This window comes from Leptonychotes weddellii, chromosome 4 (genome assembly GCF_054177405.1).
Source record: "Leptonychotes weddellii isolate Sample4059 chromosome 4, ASM5417740v2, whole genome shotgun sequence".
In the NCBI taxonomy this organism is placed as follows: domain Eukaryota; kingdom Metazoa; phylum Chordata; class Mammalia; order Carnivora; family Phocidae; genus Leptonychotes; species Leptonychotes weddellii.
Window position 1 is genome coordinate 107,130,444 of NC_138372.1, and position 19,025 is coordinate 107,149,468.

A 19,025-nucleotide genomic window follows, 5' to 3' on the forward strand; every position below is an offset into this window, starting at 1 on the left:
CGTCTCCCGGCCGCCGGAGTCGCCCGCTCAAACGTGCCGGAACGACCGGCGCCGGGCCTCGCCCTGGCTCGGGGTGGACGGGGCGCGGCCGGGGCGCGGCCGGCTCGGCGCTGGGCGGGGCTCCGGCGGGGCGGGGCGGGGCTCTGGCTGGGCGGGGCTCCGGCCGGCGTGCGGGGTTCCTCCCCTTTCCTCCGCGGCGCCGACGGCGGCAGCACTTCCGGGTCGACGCGGAGGCGGGGCGGAGGCGCCGCGGCGGCTGTTATTGTTCGACTGAGCTCGGCCGGGAGCTGTCTCCATCGGCTCTGCGGGTGTCAGTTTGTCCGGCATCGTCTCGGCCCCTCACTCCCGGCGGCTGACGGCGACGGCGACGGCTGCGGCGGGCGGGGCCTGGCGTTTCGAGGCCGAGCGGCGCCGGGGTGAGGGGCGCGGAGGAGGAGGAGGAGCAGTAGCAGGAGGAGGAGCCGTGTGCCCTGGCACCGAGCGGCCGCGGCCATGGCGTACGCTTATCTCTTCAAGTACATCATCATTGGCGACACAGGTGAGGGCCCGGGGTGCGGCCAGGCGGGCGTCGGCGGCCTCCGGGCCCGGGCTGAGGGGCAAACGGCGTCTGGCAGGGGTGCGGGCGCCAACGCCGCCCGGCGCCTCCCTGCCGGCCGCGCCGCTCCATTTCCGCAGTGCTGGAGCTGGTGACGTGGGCACTGCGAGCGGCCGCGGCCTGGCCAGGCCCTGTCCGCGGCCCCCGCCCCGGGCAGCCCTGCAGCTGGGGGTCGCGGCAGCCGTTTGCGGCTTAAGATCTAGGAACTGTGTGACAGGAGGAGCGGCCCAGCCGAGGGCGGTCAGGGCCTGACTTAGATGATTGCACCCGCTCGCCAGGGCCCCTTACCTCACCTTGGGCCTCTTCGCCGCCCTCGAGAAAGAAAAAGGCAGGCAGAAGAGAGCAGAAGGTGATGGGAGGAGGGTCTTGGATTTCCTGATCAGTCCCACCTTTTCCATCCTACACGCATCTGTCAGGGGCTGGGCAAAGTGCTCCTGGTGGGGGACAGCCAGCTGAGAAGGAGAGCAGGGAACCTTTAAAAAATTTTTGTTTAACACCCTCAGATCCCAAGTCAGAATAAGTCCTATCCCATCGCTTGGCGGCTGGGGAGTCCCTTTCGAGGTCATTAAAGCGTGTAAGTTCTGTCGATTTTGCCACGTGTAAACTGGGGTTATTTGGTAGTAATGCAAGGCCGTTCAGTGCTCTGGGTGTGTGCTTGCGTGTAGTGTGCCTGTGCGTGTGTTGGGGGCACTGTGATTTCTTGGATATATCAGATTGAGGGTCGCAACTGCCAATTTTCAGGTGACCCGATGTACATTGGAAGCAGAAAGAAATTCAGCTGTTCTCACTTGAAATAACATCTGACTATATTTCACAGATAAGTAAACAAACTCATTGTAAAATATTTAATACCTGTGATTTTGGCATTATTTTGAATCTAATAATAAAACTAAGGCTTGTTCAGGTGTTATAACTATTTATATACCAGAGTCTGATTTCAGTGAGGGCTCTTGCACAACTTTGGGCCCTTTGCACAACTTTGGAAACGTAAGCAGCAGCTTGTGGTTGCACTAGTGATGTAGCAGATTCAATAAGTAACACAAGAAGCATGTTGATTGCAGCCTAAAAAACTTGCTGCTGTAAACATGTCTTTTTAGCAAGGTTTTTTTGATGTGTGTCTGTACAGAGTCTGGATGGTTTTCTATGTAATGTCTTGGGTAGAGGAATGTTTTGCAAATGTTTATTAGCAAATGTATGTACTTTTTTAAAAAAAAAAGCTGTGGCATGTTTTGAAGGAGAAGGAATTGGGTCCAAAGCCTATTAGAAAAGTTTTATTTAAGCTGTAAACCCGAGTTGGAGAGGGACTTTATGTTAATTATGATATGAATGTGTTTGAGAGGTAGAAAGAAGAGTGAATGTAGACATTTAGCAGTGGTGAAGATGCAAATTATCCTTTGCAGGTTGCCTTCTTTCAGCTTATTAATTGAGCATCTACTGTGGGTAGAGTATTGTTCTGGGAGTAGTGGAGCTACAAATCGTAGCAAGCTGGTGCTCTGTGCTCTTGGAATTTGCCCTCGTTCAAAAATAACCCCCAGGCAGTTTAAAGGGAAGACACTCCTTTCCTGCCGTTGCTATTCAGCACTGAATACTTGACAGCAGTATTTTCTCCCCACCCCAGCCAATCTAGTTTACTGTCAGATTAATCTTCGTGAAACCTGGCTGTTAGGAGACTGTTCCTCTGCTCACATTCTTTAGTTTGACCTTCCAGGAACTCCATTATTTTAGCCTCTGTTTTCTTTGCTAGCCTTCTTTCCCACTATTCCCTGCCTTCTGCCAGTGAGACCCAGTGGCTGATTTCTGTGCTTTTTCCTGGTTCTTTCTGCTCCCTCTGCTTGGAGTGCCTTCTCTGTGGAAATTCTATCAGTCCTTCAAAGTCTAACCCAGGTCTTCCATAATGCTTTCAGAGTCAGCATACATTAAGCTCTTTTGATGTGTCAGGCTTTTTCTGGTATCCTGGCTGGCAGTGACTACTACTCCTTTATCTGGATGTTTCACACTTTGTATTTTTCTGATATTAATGCCAGACTGTTTTACAGATACTTGTGTAGACATCTGTATTTGATTATGTACCTCTGGAGAGCAGAAAAGATGTTTAGTATAGCTTTGCATTTCAGGAAGAGCCTAGTAGAAGGCCCTGTACATTTAGTTAAATTGATGAAAGAATAGCCAAACAGGCCACTATGTTCATGTTAATATACATTAATAACTTGACTGTAGGATTTTTTAGCCCGATTCTGCCACTTTTTTAACCGACTTTGGCTAAAATCCTTTACCGTGTTTCCTTAATTCCAAATATATGCACAGTTGTAAGGTACACTTAATGTGGCCCTCCCCACAAAAAAGATGATATTAAATCAGTAGTGTGATACCTATCCTGATGTCTTCAAAAGTCATAGTATGAAAAATATGTGTCTTAGAATGAGGAAAATTTCTACTTTTCCTGTTTCTCACTTTCCCTAGTTTATAATTGCTCATTTTTAACTTTTCCTTTTCTCTCAGTAATGAGATAAAATGAGGACAAATGTGAAAGTACCATGCACATTTTGTTTTTCAGAGTTCCAGCTTCATAGAAGAGATTTTTTAAAAAACTTTTCCCATGATCATGATGATACTGTTGAAATATTTGTTTTCTTAACTCTGGGGCCAAATGCAGTTAAATGTAGCTTTAAAATTTTTCATTGGAAGTGTCTTGTTCCTGAAAAATCATTTAGGTAAACGTGTCATTTAAATCTAGATATAAAGTGGAAATTGGTTTTTAACAAGCCTGGCCTAATAGCATAACCAGATAATTATCAAATATGGAAAGAGAAAAATTGTAATAAACCTGTAATTGTTGCTCCTAAAATTCTGGCAACTGCCTACCATTTTAACTAGATTACCAACCGTCCCTTCTCTTCTGTGCCACTCAACTAGGCACACAAAAGCTCAAACCCAGTTGTATTCTATCTGAAATGACCCTCTTGCCTTGCCCCCCCCACCCAAAAAAGAAGAAAAGGAAGGTTAGGTCAAAACTTTTTCACCTGACCAACTCTTGTTCATCCATTCTTTTAAGATTGTTAACAAACCCCACTACTCCCTATTGCGTCATACTCATCCCCTCCACTCTTCCTTCATTCTTTGTTTCCCCTTCTCCCCTCTCCCACACGCTTTTATTTTTTTTTTATTTTTCTTAAAATCTTTAGAGGACAAGTGCTATATAAGAAAATAAGTAAAATTTATAATAGATAAGTAGCTGGGTCCTTGGAGGAGGTGCTGCAAGGCTTTATTTGGGAGGTGATACTTGAGCTGAAATTAGAAGGATGCGAAAGGATTTGCCAGGTGGGCATGGGGGAAATGTCTGGTAGGTAGTTGGAAGTGCATGTTTACTGCTTGATCAGTCAATCTCACATATACTACTTACTGGTGATTTTAGAAAATTAAAAATAGAGCCATAGTGTGAGCCATTTTATTGAAGACTGTGAAAGAGAGGGAAAGAGTGAGAAGTGAAGAGTTGACTGCAAGATCAGGCTGGCAGGAATGTGAGAGGGTGTTGAGTGTGTATGTGTATGAAGATAGGGCAGACCTGAAGTTGAACGGTCAAAAAAAATGCAACATAGAGGCAAAATCCTAGAGGACTTGGGGAAAGATGGCATCAGATTCTCTAGAGCTTTAGAGCTGTGACAGAAGGAAGAACTGTCCTGTGGGAGACTCAAACTTGAGTTTCTTTAGGTTCTTGTGAATCACCTAGGGTGTTTTTTTCTTTTTTTAAAATAAAGATTCAGTGGCCCAAACCCCAGAGATTTTGATTCACTAGGTCTGAAGTGAAGCTCGTTGTTGCAAAACCTGAGGCCAGAAACACCAACAATTTTATTTAATTATATGAACAAGTTTGTTAGATTATCTTCAAAAAACAAACGGGGAAAAACTAAGAAATTCGAAGGTAGAAAAATTCCACTTATTTTATGATGAAATATAGCATGCATATAAAAAGCATATATATGTATATATTATGTATGTATAGTTTAATAGTTTTAAAGAACAGTAATGAATTATTACACACCCATGCTAAAGAAACACAGATCCCCGTCACCTATGTCTTCCTTTCCCAGGCTTCCACCAGCTTGAATTCTGTATTAATCCTTCCCTTGCTTTTCTTCATAGTTGTGGAACTTTTGCATCTCTATATTGTTTCATTTTGTCTGTTTTAGATGTGTTTGTTTTATTCAGTGAGAGAGCTAAAACATGTCTGAAGCATACCTTTTAACATCATCTAGAATTTAGACAGTATATTTTTTTTTTAAAGATTTTATTTATTTGGGGTGCCTGGGTGGCTCAGTCGTTAAGCGTCTGCCTTCGGCTCAGGTCATGATCCCAGGCTCCTGGGATCGAGCCCCTCATCGGGCTCCCTGCTCGGCGGGAGGCCTGCTTCTCCCTCTCCCACTCCCGCTGCTTGTGTTCTCTCTCTCACTGTGTCTCTCTCTGTCAAATAGATAAATGAAATCTTTAAAAAATAAATAAATAAAATAAAGATTTTATTTATTTATTTTAGAGAGAGACAGCACAGGTGGGAGGGGCAGAGAGAGAGAGAGAGAGAGAGAGAATCTGATGCAGACTCCACGCTGAGCATGGAGCCCAACGCGGGGCTCGATCCCAGGACCCTGAGATCATGACCTCAGCCAAACTCAAGAGTCGGCTACTTAACTGACTGCATCACCCGGGCGGCCCTAGACAGTATATTCTGGTCTACTTAAATTGTTGCTTTATGCATGTTATTTGTAGTCTTTCAAGATCTTTGACTAGCCCTTTCCTTTTCTCTTTCTCTTCTAACCAGTTTGTTTGCTGCTTGCTTCCCCTAACATGTATATTGCTACTGAGACTTCTGTTGAGTCATAGATGCCATGGTCCCGTTCTTGTCTTTTTTTCCCTCATCTCTCCTGGTGAACCTGCCTCCTCCTCATCTCAAATAATGCCCCTCTCTTCTTCCTCGGTGCTCTTGTCCCTTTTGTTCTCATTCTGTTCCTGCTCCACCATGAAATGAATTTTCTCCTCTATCTGCAGCTCTGATCCCTCTCTCCCATTTTATCTCCCCAGCTCATTGCCTCTTGCAGTAGCCAGTAATTTTGCTGTTTTTTTTGAGCAGATCCTAATTTTGCCAGCTCAGCTGTTTTTCCCTCTCACTCTGGCCCAGCTGTGCTTGCTCCATTTTGTTATTCTTTGCTCATCCTGATCTCTGAGGCTGTGTCCTTTGCTACAAAAGCTGCAGCCGAATACTGACCTCCCTTGTCCCCCTTTCTAGCTTTTCTTTGCTTTCTATGTGAAACTTTCCCATTTGGTTCATTTATTTTCAAGTTTTAGAATACATTCTAGCTGCTGTTCTTCACTTAAAAATAAAAGACACCTGGCAAAAAGATGCTAGATTCCCTCTGCTATTATTCACATGTAGTCACCTCCCTTTTAATTCTTACAGAATTTCTCAATGCAAACAGCTTGGGTATTATCCTTGGAGATGCTGTTTAAGATGACCTGCAGTGAATCCTGGACATCTATATTTTTTAAAAGCACTATTTTTAATTTTTTTAAAGACTTCATTTATTTATTTGAGAGAGAGAGCACAAGCAGGGGGAGAGGCAGAGGGAGAGAGAGAAGCAGGCTCTCCCCTGAGCAGAGAGCTCGATGCGGAACTCGAACCCAGGACCCTGGGATCATGACCTGAGCCGAAGGCAGACGCTTAACGACTGAGCCACCCAGGTGCCCCTACAAGCACTATTTTTAGTGGTAGTACTATGGCATTCCTCTGCAGGTCCGTCATGGGCCTTTGTATATATTTTTCTAGAATTTATCTTTTTTTTCCTATTGTCAAATTTTCTGCTCTCTGGAATTTTAAATTAATCCCTAAAGTATATCCAGGCTGAATCTATATGGAATTCTTCATCACATTAGTTTTTGGTACTGTCTATGTAGTAGATTCTTATGAGCCATTCTTCACACTTCTTCTAGTTTGTACACAGTATCAAAAGCCTTTCATTTTTTATTGCTTCAAAAGATATATGAGGTTACCATTTTGTAGGTGAAGAAACTGAGCGTCATTTGGGGCAAGTTATTTATGTACTTCTTTCCTTGTAAGTTTTTACTCTTCACAGCTATGATGTAGCTCTTTAAGTTTCTCCCAGTTTGCTCTTCAAAATGTTCCTATTTTCAGGTGTGGCTGACAGTGTGTTTCTGGTCAGATCTGAGGGAGAAAGGAAGAAAATGAATATTGGTGATGCACACTGCAGTGAAGCTCTTGGAGCAAGACAGTGCCTGGCGCAGAGCTGGTGCTTCAGAAAATCATAAGTGTGTGCTGGGTAGCCTACTGGGTAGGCTACATGCATTGGCCAATTTGTTTCTTTTTGTTTCAAAAAGGATTTAAGGACATTTATATAAAAACTTATGATCGTTTTTATTCAAATGGGAGGAAGAAGGTACATTAGTTTTGCTACCATAACAAACCCCCATACACTAAAGCAGCTCAGAGAACACAAATTTATTATCTTACAGTTCTAAAGTTCTATATAAGTTCATGTACATATCAGCATATGTCGGAAGTCTGACATGTTTCTCAGCAGGCTGACATCAAGGTTTCAGCAGGACTGGTTCCCTCTTTGAGGGATTCAGGTTGCTCTTTCAGGTTGTTGGTAGAATATACTTTCTTGCAGCTGTGGGGCTAAGATCTCCATTTTCTTGCTGGCTGTCGTCTTGAGGACTGCTCTCCGCTTCTAGAGCCCCCCGCATACCCACATTCCTTGGCCTCCGGTCCTCTTCCCCCATCTTCAGGCACAGCAACAGTAGGTCAGGTCATCCCATCTCTCTAACCGAAGTTGGGGAAGGTTCTCTGCGAGTAAAGACTTGTGTGATTAAATTGGCTTTATCTGGATAATCCAGGATAATCTCATCTCAAAGTCTGTAATTTTAATCACATCTGCAAAGTGCCTTTTGCCATGTAGAGTAACATAGTCACAGGTTCTAGGGATTAGGGTGTACATTTCTTTGTGGGGAGTGGCATTCTGCCTACAGCTGAGGGCAAAGGAGAAACAGTAAATAGAAACAGTAAAGTCAGAAGCAACATTAATACTTGACTTTTTGTGTACACCTTTTTGAAGTGGGCACTTAAGCTATGCAGAGAACCCTGCTCATTTACTTTAATTATAGTATGCATTATTTTTTTTTTCAAAGCATGTATGCGTATACTTAATTATTCCTGATCATGGGTCTTGAAAGGCATTTTTCCTCTGATTCGTCTTTAAAAGGCTACAGGGTAGTGTAGTAAAGAATGTAAATATACAACCAGTATATTTAAATATTTATAGGGTCTTTTCTACTGGTACAACTCATTGAATCTGAACAGTAATATCCATGATGAAGGCTCCATTTTACAGGTGAGGAAAGGGAGGCTGTCACATCACAGAGCTAGTAACTGACTAAGCTGGAATTTGGAATTTGAACCCAGGTCTTTCTGACTCCAAAGTCCATGCTCTACCATATCATACGTATTTCTTGATTCCCACAAATTCCGTTCAGACCTCTTTTGTTGGCTTACCAACAGCTGCTTGGTTTGTTGAATTGTTATGGGAGTACATAGTCCCTCAGTCCCCTTTACTAAAACAGACACCACATCCAGTCATGCAAAAGGGGGATAAAGGATAAAACAACAATGAAGTCCTATATAAAACAAGAATAAAGTCCTTTCTCTGCTCCTTATCAGCTGTATGAGCTTGGGCAACATCTTTAATCTGCTTTGGTGTCCTCATCTGTAAAATGGAATGAATAAATGAGATAAGATACATAATAGTGACTTGAATGAGAAATGGTTACTATTTTGTCTTAACTTTATATCCTGCTTCTTTGAATGTTACCGTAATTTCCCCCATGTGTGTTGAAAGAGTAACATGAACTTGACCAGTGCTGTATAGGTTTGAGTAATGCTGTTCATAGCAAAAATAATTTCTTTTGTCCTCTGTGTATCCTAATATGTTGATCTTTTTCCACCCACATCCCTGCTTAGCTTGCTAGTTTGTGGCCAGCTGATACTTTGAGGAGTCTAACATCCTTGACTCTTAATCGTTTCTTTCCTAACTATATTGGTGTTTTCTTGCACTTACTATATTTTTACTATATTTGTTTGCATGTAGCAGAAAGTTTTTATGGAAAGTTCCTTATTTTATCAACATTGTTTTAACAAGATCCAAAATTATTCATCAAGATTCATTCTATTCCAGATATATATATATTTAGCACCTTTGCTTAATTTAGTCTACATGACCATTCAAGTCCACTCATGATTTAGAAAGATTGTAGGGTTTTGTTCTAGAAGGACCTTTTTGATTATAAAGAATGGAAATCTACTCCACCTAGCTCAAGAAAACAAGTTTTGCTAATAATTTAAAGCGTGCCCGTAGGAAACCAAGAAAAATTATAAACAAGTGTTAGGGAACTGGCCACTCTGAAATGTTTTCTTGTCATGGCTTTTCTTTCGACCCTTGAGATAATTAGGGATGTGTGTTTTTGGGGGGTTTTTTTTTTGTTTTTGTTTCCAAAGATTTTATTTATTTGAGAGAGAGAAAGAGAGAGCCAGCACAAGCGTGCGAGCAGGGAAGAGGGGCAGAGGGTCAGGGAGAAGCAGACTCTCTGCTGAGCAGGAAGCCCGACCACACGGGGCTCTATCCCAGGACCCTGGGATCATGACCTGAACTGTAGGCAGACGCTTAACTGACTGAACCACCGAGGTGCTTTGTGTGTTTTTTGTTTTGGGGGGTTTTGTTTTTTTTTAAGATTTTATTTTAAGTATTCTTTATACCTAATGTGGGGCTCAAACTCACAACCCTGAGATCAAGAGTTACATGCTCTACCAACTGAGCCAGCCAGGCACCCCATGTGTTTTTTGTTTTAAACATGTTTTTTTTTTTTCTTTTTAACAATGTTTTTATTATTGATTTCTGACTTTATTTCACATAGGTAAGAGCATGTAGATTGTGTTTATTGATTCTTCAGTTTTTGAAGCTAATTTTGTGGCCAACTACTTGGTCAGTGTGTGTACATATTCTGTGTGTGCTTGAAAAGTGTATTGTATACATGGTTGGTTCAGGGTTCCATACATGTTCATGAGATCAGACTTGCTATCTGTATATTCTTGATAGTCTCTTGAGTTTTGGGGTAAGATGTTAGCATCTATTATGACAATGGTTTTGTTTTATTTTAGTTTTAGTTTTGTCAGAGTGATTTTTTACCGCCCCCCCCTAAATTTGAGGGCTAATTTGTAAGGTGTATATGGGGCTCAGGTCTTTACATCTCACTGAAGAGTTTTTCTTTGTCATTAAGTTACCCTCCACTTTTTACATACTGTGGAGTTGTTTGTTTTTTACATATTATTTATTTGGTAGTGTAGTTGTGGGTACTCAAGTGTTTGATATTAATTTTGAATCTTATTTTTTGGTTCATATTTGCCTAGTGTATACTTTTTCATCATTTCTCCTTTTTTCTTTGGAAAAGAAAGAAGGGTTTATTTTGTTGTGCTTTGTTTAGAAAATAAATATTACAGATACAGTTGAAGCCCCTGTATACCCTTCACTGCTCTTTGTCCCTGGAGGTAACTACTCTCCTGAATTTGGTGTTTATTATTTCTGTGAAAGTTTCCAAATGATTACTACATATGTATGTGTGTATTTGTAAACAGTGAACAATCGTTTATGTATTTTTTTCAACTTTATATTAATGGAATTTTATTGTACTTGCTCCCAAACTTTTTTGTTCAACATTATTTGGGGAGATTTATCAGTATTAATATATTTTGTTCTATTTTATTGGTATTAATTGCTAGGTTGGTTTAATTTTAATTACATTCTGTTGGCTTAATTTTAATTATATCCTGTTGTTTGACTATACCACACTTTTCCCATTCTTTTCCCCTAAGGAAATTTTTGGCTGAGTTGTCTGTCATGTTACAAAAGACAGTATAGGGGTGCCTGGGTGGCTCAGTTGGTCAAGCAGCTACCTTTGGCTCAGGTTGTGATCCCAGGGTCCTGGGATGGAGCCCCATATTGGCTCCCTGCTCAGCGGGGAGCCTTCTTCTCCCTCTGCTATTCACCCTGCTTGTGCTCGCTCTCTGTCAAATAAATAAAATCTAAAAAAAAAAAAAAAAGGCAGTATACTACATGGATTATTTTTGTGTGTGCCTCCTTGAACATGTATGCTAGAATTCTGGAGATAGACCTTGAAGTGGAATTGTGGGTGCGAGGTGTGCACATGTGCTTTATCTGTGAATCTAAATCATTCTTGGGAGTAGTTATCAGTTAACTCTCATTCTTGTTCTTTCAGCCCTATTGTCATTTTTCTTTTTTTTTTAAGGCCTTTAAGACCTTTTTCTTTTTTATAAAGCCCATTGCTATTTTATTAAAAGATTCAGTCTGAGAGGCTTTTACTAGGAGAATTTAATCATTGGTGAATTTATTTATTTATTTTTAAGTGGAATCCATCTCAGGGCTTGAACTCAGGATGCTGGGATCAAGACCTGAGCTGAGATCCAGAGTTGGACACCTAACCCCCTGAGCCACTCAGGCGCCCAGTCATTGATGAATTTGAATTAATTTATGCCATCAGGTCCCACCTTTGTTCAGTCACATGGGCAGGGATCAAGGCATAGATCACAAGCATGCCCATTTGCCATGGGCTTTCGGATAAGGCAGGCACTATGTCCTGTTATGTCCTACTGTGTCCCACATAGGAAGCAATATGGTGGTCAGATTTCCCAAGCATGTATAACGTCACCTCTTCTTTTTAGGACAATGTAGAAAGAGTCTAATGGAAAGAGGATACCTGTCACTAAATCTTATTTGCCCAAATGAACAATTAATTAAAATTCCTGAGTTTCCTGTTTATGAAACGAATATAGTACCTGCCAAGTACACCCTGTAGGCTTGTTCACCAATGCTGTGGGTTTTTGTTTTTTTGTGTTTTTTTTTCAAACTTTATAGCTGTCTTTGAAATTCAAATGTCATTAGTTTCCCTTCATTTATTTACAGTTGATATGTCAGTGTAAGTGGTGTATTCACACTTGTTCTGCTGCCCCCAGTGTTATTAATGTCGATGAATGACTCCTTTAGCATTTGTCCACCTTTAGCAATAATTACTATGCATCTAGGAGGCAAATACAGTTGACCCTTGAATAACATGGAGATTAGGGGCACCAACCCCCACACAGTCAAATCCACATACGACTTTGACTCCTCAAAAATTTAACTACTAATTGTATACTGTTGATCAGAAGCCTTACCAATAATATAAACAGCCAATTAGCAAATACTTTGTATGTTATATATACTGTATTCTTATGATAAAGTAAGCTAAAGATAAAATGTTATGTAGAAAACCATAAGGAAGAGAAAATACATTTACAGTACTTTATTTATTGAAAAAATCCACATATAAGTGGACTCATGCAGTTCAAACCCATGTTGTTCCAAGGTTGACTGAAATATGTTATTCTAAGTTCTCTCTGGTTATTTTAGCTTAGACAGCACTCTTGAAAATTTTCGAAGAGCCTAATACTTGTAATTACAATATCTTGATTTGTTCAGAGGCTCCTCTGCTTGTTACCTTGGTGAAGTTCAAACCTCTTCAAATTCTGCTTTCTCATTCCAGAAAAAGACAGCAGGAATGCCTGGCTTGTATCTACCCCACAGGATTTTTGTATTTGAAGTTAAAAAAAAAGTGTGCAGGTGCCTTGTAAGCTGCAAAGTGCTTTATTAATAGTAATATCTTAGAGATAATTTTTTTAATCTGTTGAGCATCCTAAAATTAAGTTAGTGGGGGAGGGGGGAGATCTCGTCTGTAGAAAAAGCTATTCATTGTGCTGACTTCAAACTGTAATTACTTGAGTTGAAGGAAATAAAATCACGTGTTAATATGCAAAATGGCGATTCTTTGATCCTGAAGTTTTCTTTGGACTCCATAAAGGAAAGTCATTTCCTATCTCAGATATCCTTATAGGCCACTTGAGATTGAGAATAATATCAAATAGGAGGTGCTCTTTCTCAGTAGTCTTCAGGAAAGGGATGTAAGATCAATTGTTTCCTCGATTTCTTCTACATCCACTCTTGGTACCCTGATACACCTCTTGGATGAGTTCTCTCGATTTTGAACCCCTTTGGAAAGAGGCAGTTTTTTTAGGTCTACAGAAGTCTTCAGTATAATGAATCTGTTGATCAGAGGTTATCTTTTTATCTCCTTGGACAAAGTATTGTTAGTTCAGTTGTAGTCTTAACCATTTCAAAGGTCAAAGTAAATGTACACATTTCCAAAATCACTGTGCTCAAAGCTTTACTTAACTTGATTCAAAAATTAATAAATAGGGAAATAAGTTATTAATTATAAATTAAAGCAATAATTGTATACTTGGTGAATTGATTCACCTGTCTTCAGAGTAAAAGTATGTGTCACTATAACCCTTGGTATAAGGTGAAGAAATTCTGGTTTCACAGCTAGGTGGGTTTTTTTTTTTTTTTTTAAGATTTTATTTATTTGACAGAGAGAGAGACAGCGAGAGAGGGAACACAAGCAGGGGGAGTGGGAGAGGGGGAAGCAGGCTTCCCGCTGAGCAGGAAGCCCAATGTGGGGCTCGATCCCAGGACCCTGGGATCGTGACCCAAACCGGAGACAGATGCTTAACCTACTGAGCCACCCCAAGCTAGGTGGATTTTTCAGTGGTTGAATAACTGTGTCCATAAAGGGCTGCCCTTGTAGGCAAGCTGGAGGGAGCATGCTGCTGCATTCAGTCCTGATTTTTTTACATTTCATATTAGTAACAACTTGGATAAAATCCAGTTTGGTTAAAAGAGCTAATGTGTGGATTATACCAGATAGAATCCAAAATTACCTTAACAGGCAGAACAATTGGCTAAATTTAGCAAAATGGAAATTAATGAAATTAAAGCCTTATATTTACTTTAAAAACAACTGTACAGGGGCACCTGAGTGTCTCAATCAGTTGAGCATGCGGCTCTTGATTTTGGCTCAGGTCATGGGATGGAGGCCTGCATTGGGCTCAGTGCGAAGTCTGCTTGGGATGCACATGCGTGCTCTCTCTCTCTCTGAAATAAAAAAATATATAAAATCTTTTTAAAAAAATAAAAACAACCATACAAATACAAGATGGAGGTCAGCTGGTAAATAGCACATGTCTAAACACTTAAAGTTTTACATGACTTCATTCAGTATGAGTCAGATGAGTAATAAAACCAACAAAGGAATATATGTGATGCTGGGTTAATAAAAGTATAATGTACAGACAAGGTAGGTAATAATTCTACTCTACAATTCAATTATGGAAACTTGTTTCAGAGGGATATCTAAACATTGGAGTCTATGCTGAAGAGACCAATCAGGGTAGTATGAAGACTGTATCAACCATGACATTGTAGGAACCAACTAATGGAAACATTTTTTTAAAAATTTTTATTTATTTGAGAGAGAGCAGGGGTGGGGGGGAGAAAGCTCACATGAGCAGGAGGGAGGGGCAGAGGGAATGGGAGAAGCAGACTCCCCGCTGAGCAGGGAGCCCCATGCGAGAGTCTGTCTTAGGACCCTGGGATCATGACCTGAGCAGAAGGCAGACACTTAACCAACTGAGCCACCCAGGCATGGGAAACATTTTTGTTTTTAATTTTCCCTCCCCCTGCTCCGAAATAATGGAAACATTCTAACTTAAAAAAAGAGAAGATTTAAAGGAACATATAATAATGACTTTTAATACTTAGGTATTCAAATAAAAGAGATTTAAACCTACCTTTTGTAGGTTTTCATGGGCAGAACCAGGACCATAAGTAAAAGAGATACTTGGACTCCCTATGAAATGGAAAGGGGAGGGGGTGCCTGGCTGGCTCAGCTGGAAGAGCATGCAACTCTTGATCTTGGGGTTGTGAATTCAAGCCCACATTGGGTATAGAGATTACTTAAAAACAAAAACTTTAAAAAAAAAAAAAAAAGAGGGAAAGAATTTGTTAAGTGGTGAGTTGGTTTGTTACTGGAGTTGTTCAGATAGAGGTTTGATTGACACATATTAGGGCTTGGAGGATGAATTTATGCAAAGATTAGAGGATTTGATTAGTTTTTATTTTTTGGTATTGTTTTTTGGGTTTTTTAGAGAGAGAGTGTGGGTGCACACACAAGTGGTAGGGGATGGGGAGGAGCTTAGGGAGAGAAAATCCCAGGCAGGCTCCGTGCCCAGTGCGGAGCATGATGCAGGGCTCAATCCCACAACCCTAAGATCACAACCTGAACTGAAATCAAGAGTTGGACACTCAACCAACTGAGGCACCCAGGCACCCCTCATTTTGTTTTTATTTTTTTAATTTTTATTTACTTTTTAAAAAATTTATTTGAGGGGCACCTGGGTGGCTCAGTCGTTAAGCATCTGCCTTCGGCTCAGGTCATGATCCCAGGGTCCTGGGATTGAGCCCCGCATCAGGCTCCCTGCTCAGCGGGAAGCCTGCTTCTCCCTTTCTCACTCCCCTTGCTTGTGTTCCTTCTCTTGCTCTGTCTCTCTCTGTCAAATAAATAAATAAAATCTTAAAAAAAAAAAGATTTCTTTATTTGAGAAAGAGAGCATGAGCGGGAGGGGCAGAAGGAGAGGGAGAGAGAATCCCAAGCAGACTCCACGCTGAGCACAGAGCCCCACTTGGGGCTTGATCCCGTGACCCTGAGATCACCACCTGAGCCAAACCCAAGAGTCAGACGCTTAACCAACTGTGCCACCCAGGCCTCCCCACCTCGTTTTTGTTTTAAAAGAAATTTAAGGTACTATGTGGGCAGTCCTTGTGCTAGAGTTAGAAAAATGGACAGGACTATCTCATCCTATTGGGAAGACCAATTTGCCACAGAAATTACAAGATAATGTAATAGCACTGGGCACAAAGTACTGAAGGAGCATGGAGAGGATTCATTCTAATTGCAGTGAATGGCTTGTAACATACTCAGATTTTCAGCAAACATTGAGCACCAGCTGTGTGCTGAGTGCTGTGCTTTGGCTTTCATATTTGTTCTCACAGTAATCCTAGGTGCCTATTGACTTCATTTTACAAATTATATATCAGGTATGATACCATCAGACATGGTCTCATTTGTTTGAATAATTCCCCCACCTAACAATCCTGTAGAATCAGTTTGTACTTTTGCTCCTACTTTTATATTTGTTATGTGGAAAACAGAAAATTGAGCTGAGCTCCTCGAAGTTAGGTTATACAGAGTGTGGCAGGATAGGGTTTTTTTCAGGATTTTGTGGAGGCTTAAGACTAAAGGAGATCTGGGGACCATACTGTGAAGAATACTGTGTGGCATAGTTTAAAGAGTTGGTTTGTTTCTCCTCTGGATAGCTTTACAGAAGCCTTATTCCCCATCTCTAAATGGTATAAATTTCTGCCCTTCACTCAGATTTCTGGCAGGAATTAGTGATCCCTTTCCACCTTTTAATCTTTTTTTTTCTTTTTTGGCCTTTTCCCCCCGTTCTTTCTGGCTTCAGGTTCCCTTTCTTTGAGAATTTACCTTAGAAATGGAAAAACCATGTTGGATTTGAGCATGAATATGTGAATTTTCAGTCTTAGCTATGAGTAAATCTTGTTAAAAAGTACTACTGATTAGTATTCTTTAGCGGCTTTTAGGAGTTTAAAAAAAGGAAATCAAAATCTTTTCATAGCACATTATTTTACTCACAGGCTCTCATGATTTTCTCCTCAGACCAACATTTAATGTAACTATTTTTGGTCACACGGAAGTTTGCTAATTATTTAAAAGCCACATCAATATGGAGGTTGTTAGATGAGGCCCGTAAAAGTATTGCTTATGTAGTGTTTGATGCTAAAATAGATCCTTTGAAAAACTTATATATATTTTTAATGGTGCAAGTGATAAATGCTCATGATAAAAAATGAAAATACTCTACCACCTTATGTAAGTATGGTAAAAGATGGTTTTGTGTATCCTTCCAGAAATTTTCTATCCATCTCTAAGCTTGTGTGTATGGGTGTGTCCCAATTTTACCAATAGCATTATACACTTAGTACTGTTCTACGTCTGTATTTTTTTCTCTTGAGGGTACATCTTAGGTGTCTTAACATATCACATATATAAATCTATCTCATTCTTTCTAAACACCTGCATAGCTCAACCATAATTTATTCAGTTCCTGATTCTGTTATTCCTTGTCTGTGGTAGCAAACAGCAGAAACCTACTGTGGTTAATTTAAGCAGAAGCTTTTATTAGAAAGATTGAATATTCATAGATTGATAGGAAAGCAATATAATCCAGCTTGAAAATGGCAAAACCAAGGAAGGCAAGGCACAGTCAAATTCCTGCTGTCAGTGCAACCTGCTGAAGAAGATGCTGGGGACATATCAGTGGTCTCTCATCTCCACTGTAGCCACCATGGATTCTCTCTTTAGGTCCCTGATACTGGAGCACTCCTTCAAGATTCCAGATTCTGGACAAGAGCATCTGTTTGGCTAGTCACGTGTTTATACCCTACCTGCTGGGGAGTTCAAAGAAAAGTGCTCTGATGCTAGGTTGCCCAGAAATAACAAATGTTCACTTACGACCTGTTGATGAATATTGTTTTACACAGTATAACATGATTCTTGTGGATTTGTGTAAGAAGTAAAATCTGTGGCCAACTAGGATTTATATTTGTATTTTGATAGATACTGCCAAATCACCTTTCATTAAAAATAATGGACTTAGAAAGAATATCTAATTTTGAGTGTGGTGTATATTTTGTGTACTTAATTCAATCAACAGGCTAATCTCAACATTGTCTGTGTTGACTGATGCCTAGTCTTTGTTTAGGAATTTAGCAGTTTGATTTAGTTACTATTATGTGCTTCCTTGGGCTCTTGTGAGTTTCATCTAGCAACTGCATGAAATAGTTCTTTCTGCTTACAGTCTTTAACTTTGATATCATTTATAGCATAGCATACTACTTAGAGATCATGTACAGTAAATTTATTGTATAATATAGTGTACAATAATATCACAAAACACCTTCCTTCCTTCCATTACATCATGGAAAAGTATCCTCAGCAAGCTACTTGACTGAAATGTGATTTTGAGATGCTGCAGTTCTTATTTGGAATCTTTGCTTATGAAAGGATTAGGAAAATGGTCAGATTAAAGTATAATATACCTGGTATATTAACTGAAATGTTGTTTGTTGGGATAAAGTTAGCGTCAAGGAAGTCGTATTTATTTTTTTAAACCTTCCTTTTTACATTTCTGCTCTATGAGTCATTTAGTTACAGAGTATTCCCTTCTTTCTCTTAGTATTGCTACTAATAATACTTGGAAAATGAGATAACATAATTTTTCGTTAGGAAAGGTATTGGTTGCCGTCTATCTGAAAAGAATAAATTGAGGAGGTTGGGTGGTAGAGTGGAAAAATATGATTTAAGGGGCACCTGGGTGGCTCAGTCAGTTGGGCACCAGACTTGATTTCGGCTCAGGTCATGATCTGAGGGTTGTGAGAACGAGCCCGCATTGAGCTCTGTGCTTAGCACAGAGTCCGCTTACGATTCTCTATCTCCCTCTGCCCCTCCCCCCACTCACATTCTCTCTTTCTCTGTCTCTCTCTCTCAAATAAACATAATAATAATAAAAAGAAAACCGATTTGGAATTTCAGTTCTGCCTCTTACTTGAGGCATATCACTTAAACCTCAGTTTCTTCGTCTTTAAAAGGAGGTTATCATTTCTGCTTTACTAACCTCCTAGGCTTGCTGTTATGGTCAAATAAGATTGTGTGCGAGGAAGGAGCATATTTAGACCTTCAAACTGTCAAAAGCCTTGCAGATATTTTAAATAAGACAAAAGTATATTAGCATAACTTGATTACAGGACTCCTTAGATGCAATAAAAAAGAAAGGAAAAATATCTGTATTGAAGTGAGTCCTTTGGGTATTTGGCAGGTAGCATGTAGCCCAGCTATTCTAAGCCAGGTAATTGCCAAAGATACTAAGTGGAAACCAGGATAACTATGTTTTGAACTTTACCCCGTACTGTGGGGAAAACGTATCTCCAGTATTTTTAGTTGTGTCCTACCAACCATGTAGGGGTTTCACATTAGTTACAGCTGAAAAACTAAACTGAAGAGGATTGGTCACTGAAACCAGCATTTTTGTTGGCTATATCTAGGGCACTGCTTCTCAAACTTCAGTGCACATCAGCAGCACCTGGACAGCTTGATAAAACACAGATTGCAGGGCTTCACCCCAGTTTCTGATTCAGTAGATCTGGGGTGGGACTGATTATTTGCATTCTGACAAGTTTCCAGGTAATGCATAAGCTTCTGGTGTGAGGACCATATTTTGAGAATCAGTGCTTTAGGGAAACCGTATAATTTATCATCCAAGCTGATCCATAATTTATTAGGAAAACAG

At 40.5% G+C, this 19,025-nt stretch overlaps 1 protein-coding gene across 2 annotated transcripts in view; it reads left to right on the forward strand.

Annotated features, from left to right (window-relative positions):
* Window positions 1–211: 211 nt before the first annotated feature.
* The window catches only part of RAB2A (RAB2A, member RAS oncogene family), an 88,045-nt gene continuing 69,231 nt past the window's right edge, over window positions 212–19,025 (forward strand). Inside the window, exons 1-2 of one of the 2 annotated variants that reach the window (XM_031023880.2) lie at window positions 716–944; window positions 1,099–1,169. In XM_031023880.2, the coding sequence (XP_030879740.1) occupies window positions 853–944; window positions 1,099–1,169 (163 nt within the window). In that variant the 5' untranslated portion in view covers window positions 716–852. Of the gene's footprint in view, window positions 539–715; window positions 945–1,098; window positions 1,170–19,025 lie in introns of those variants that run through there. The other variant, XM_006729454.3, reaches the window with a different exon arrangement.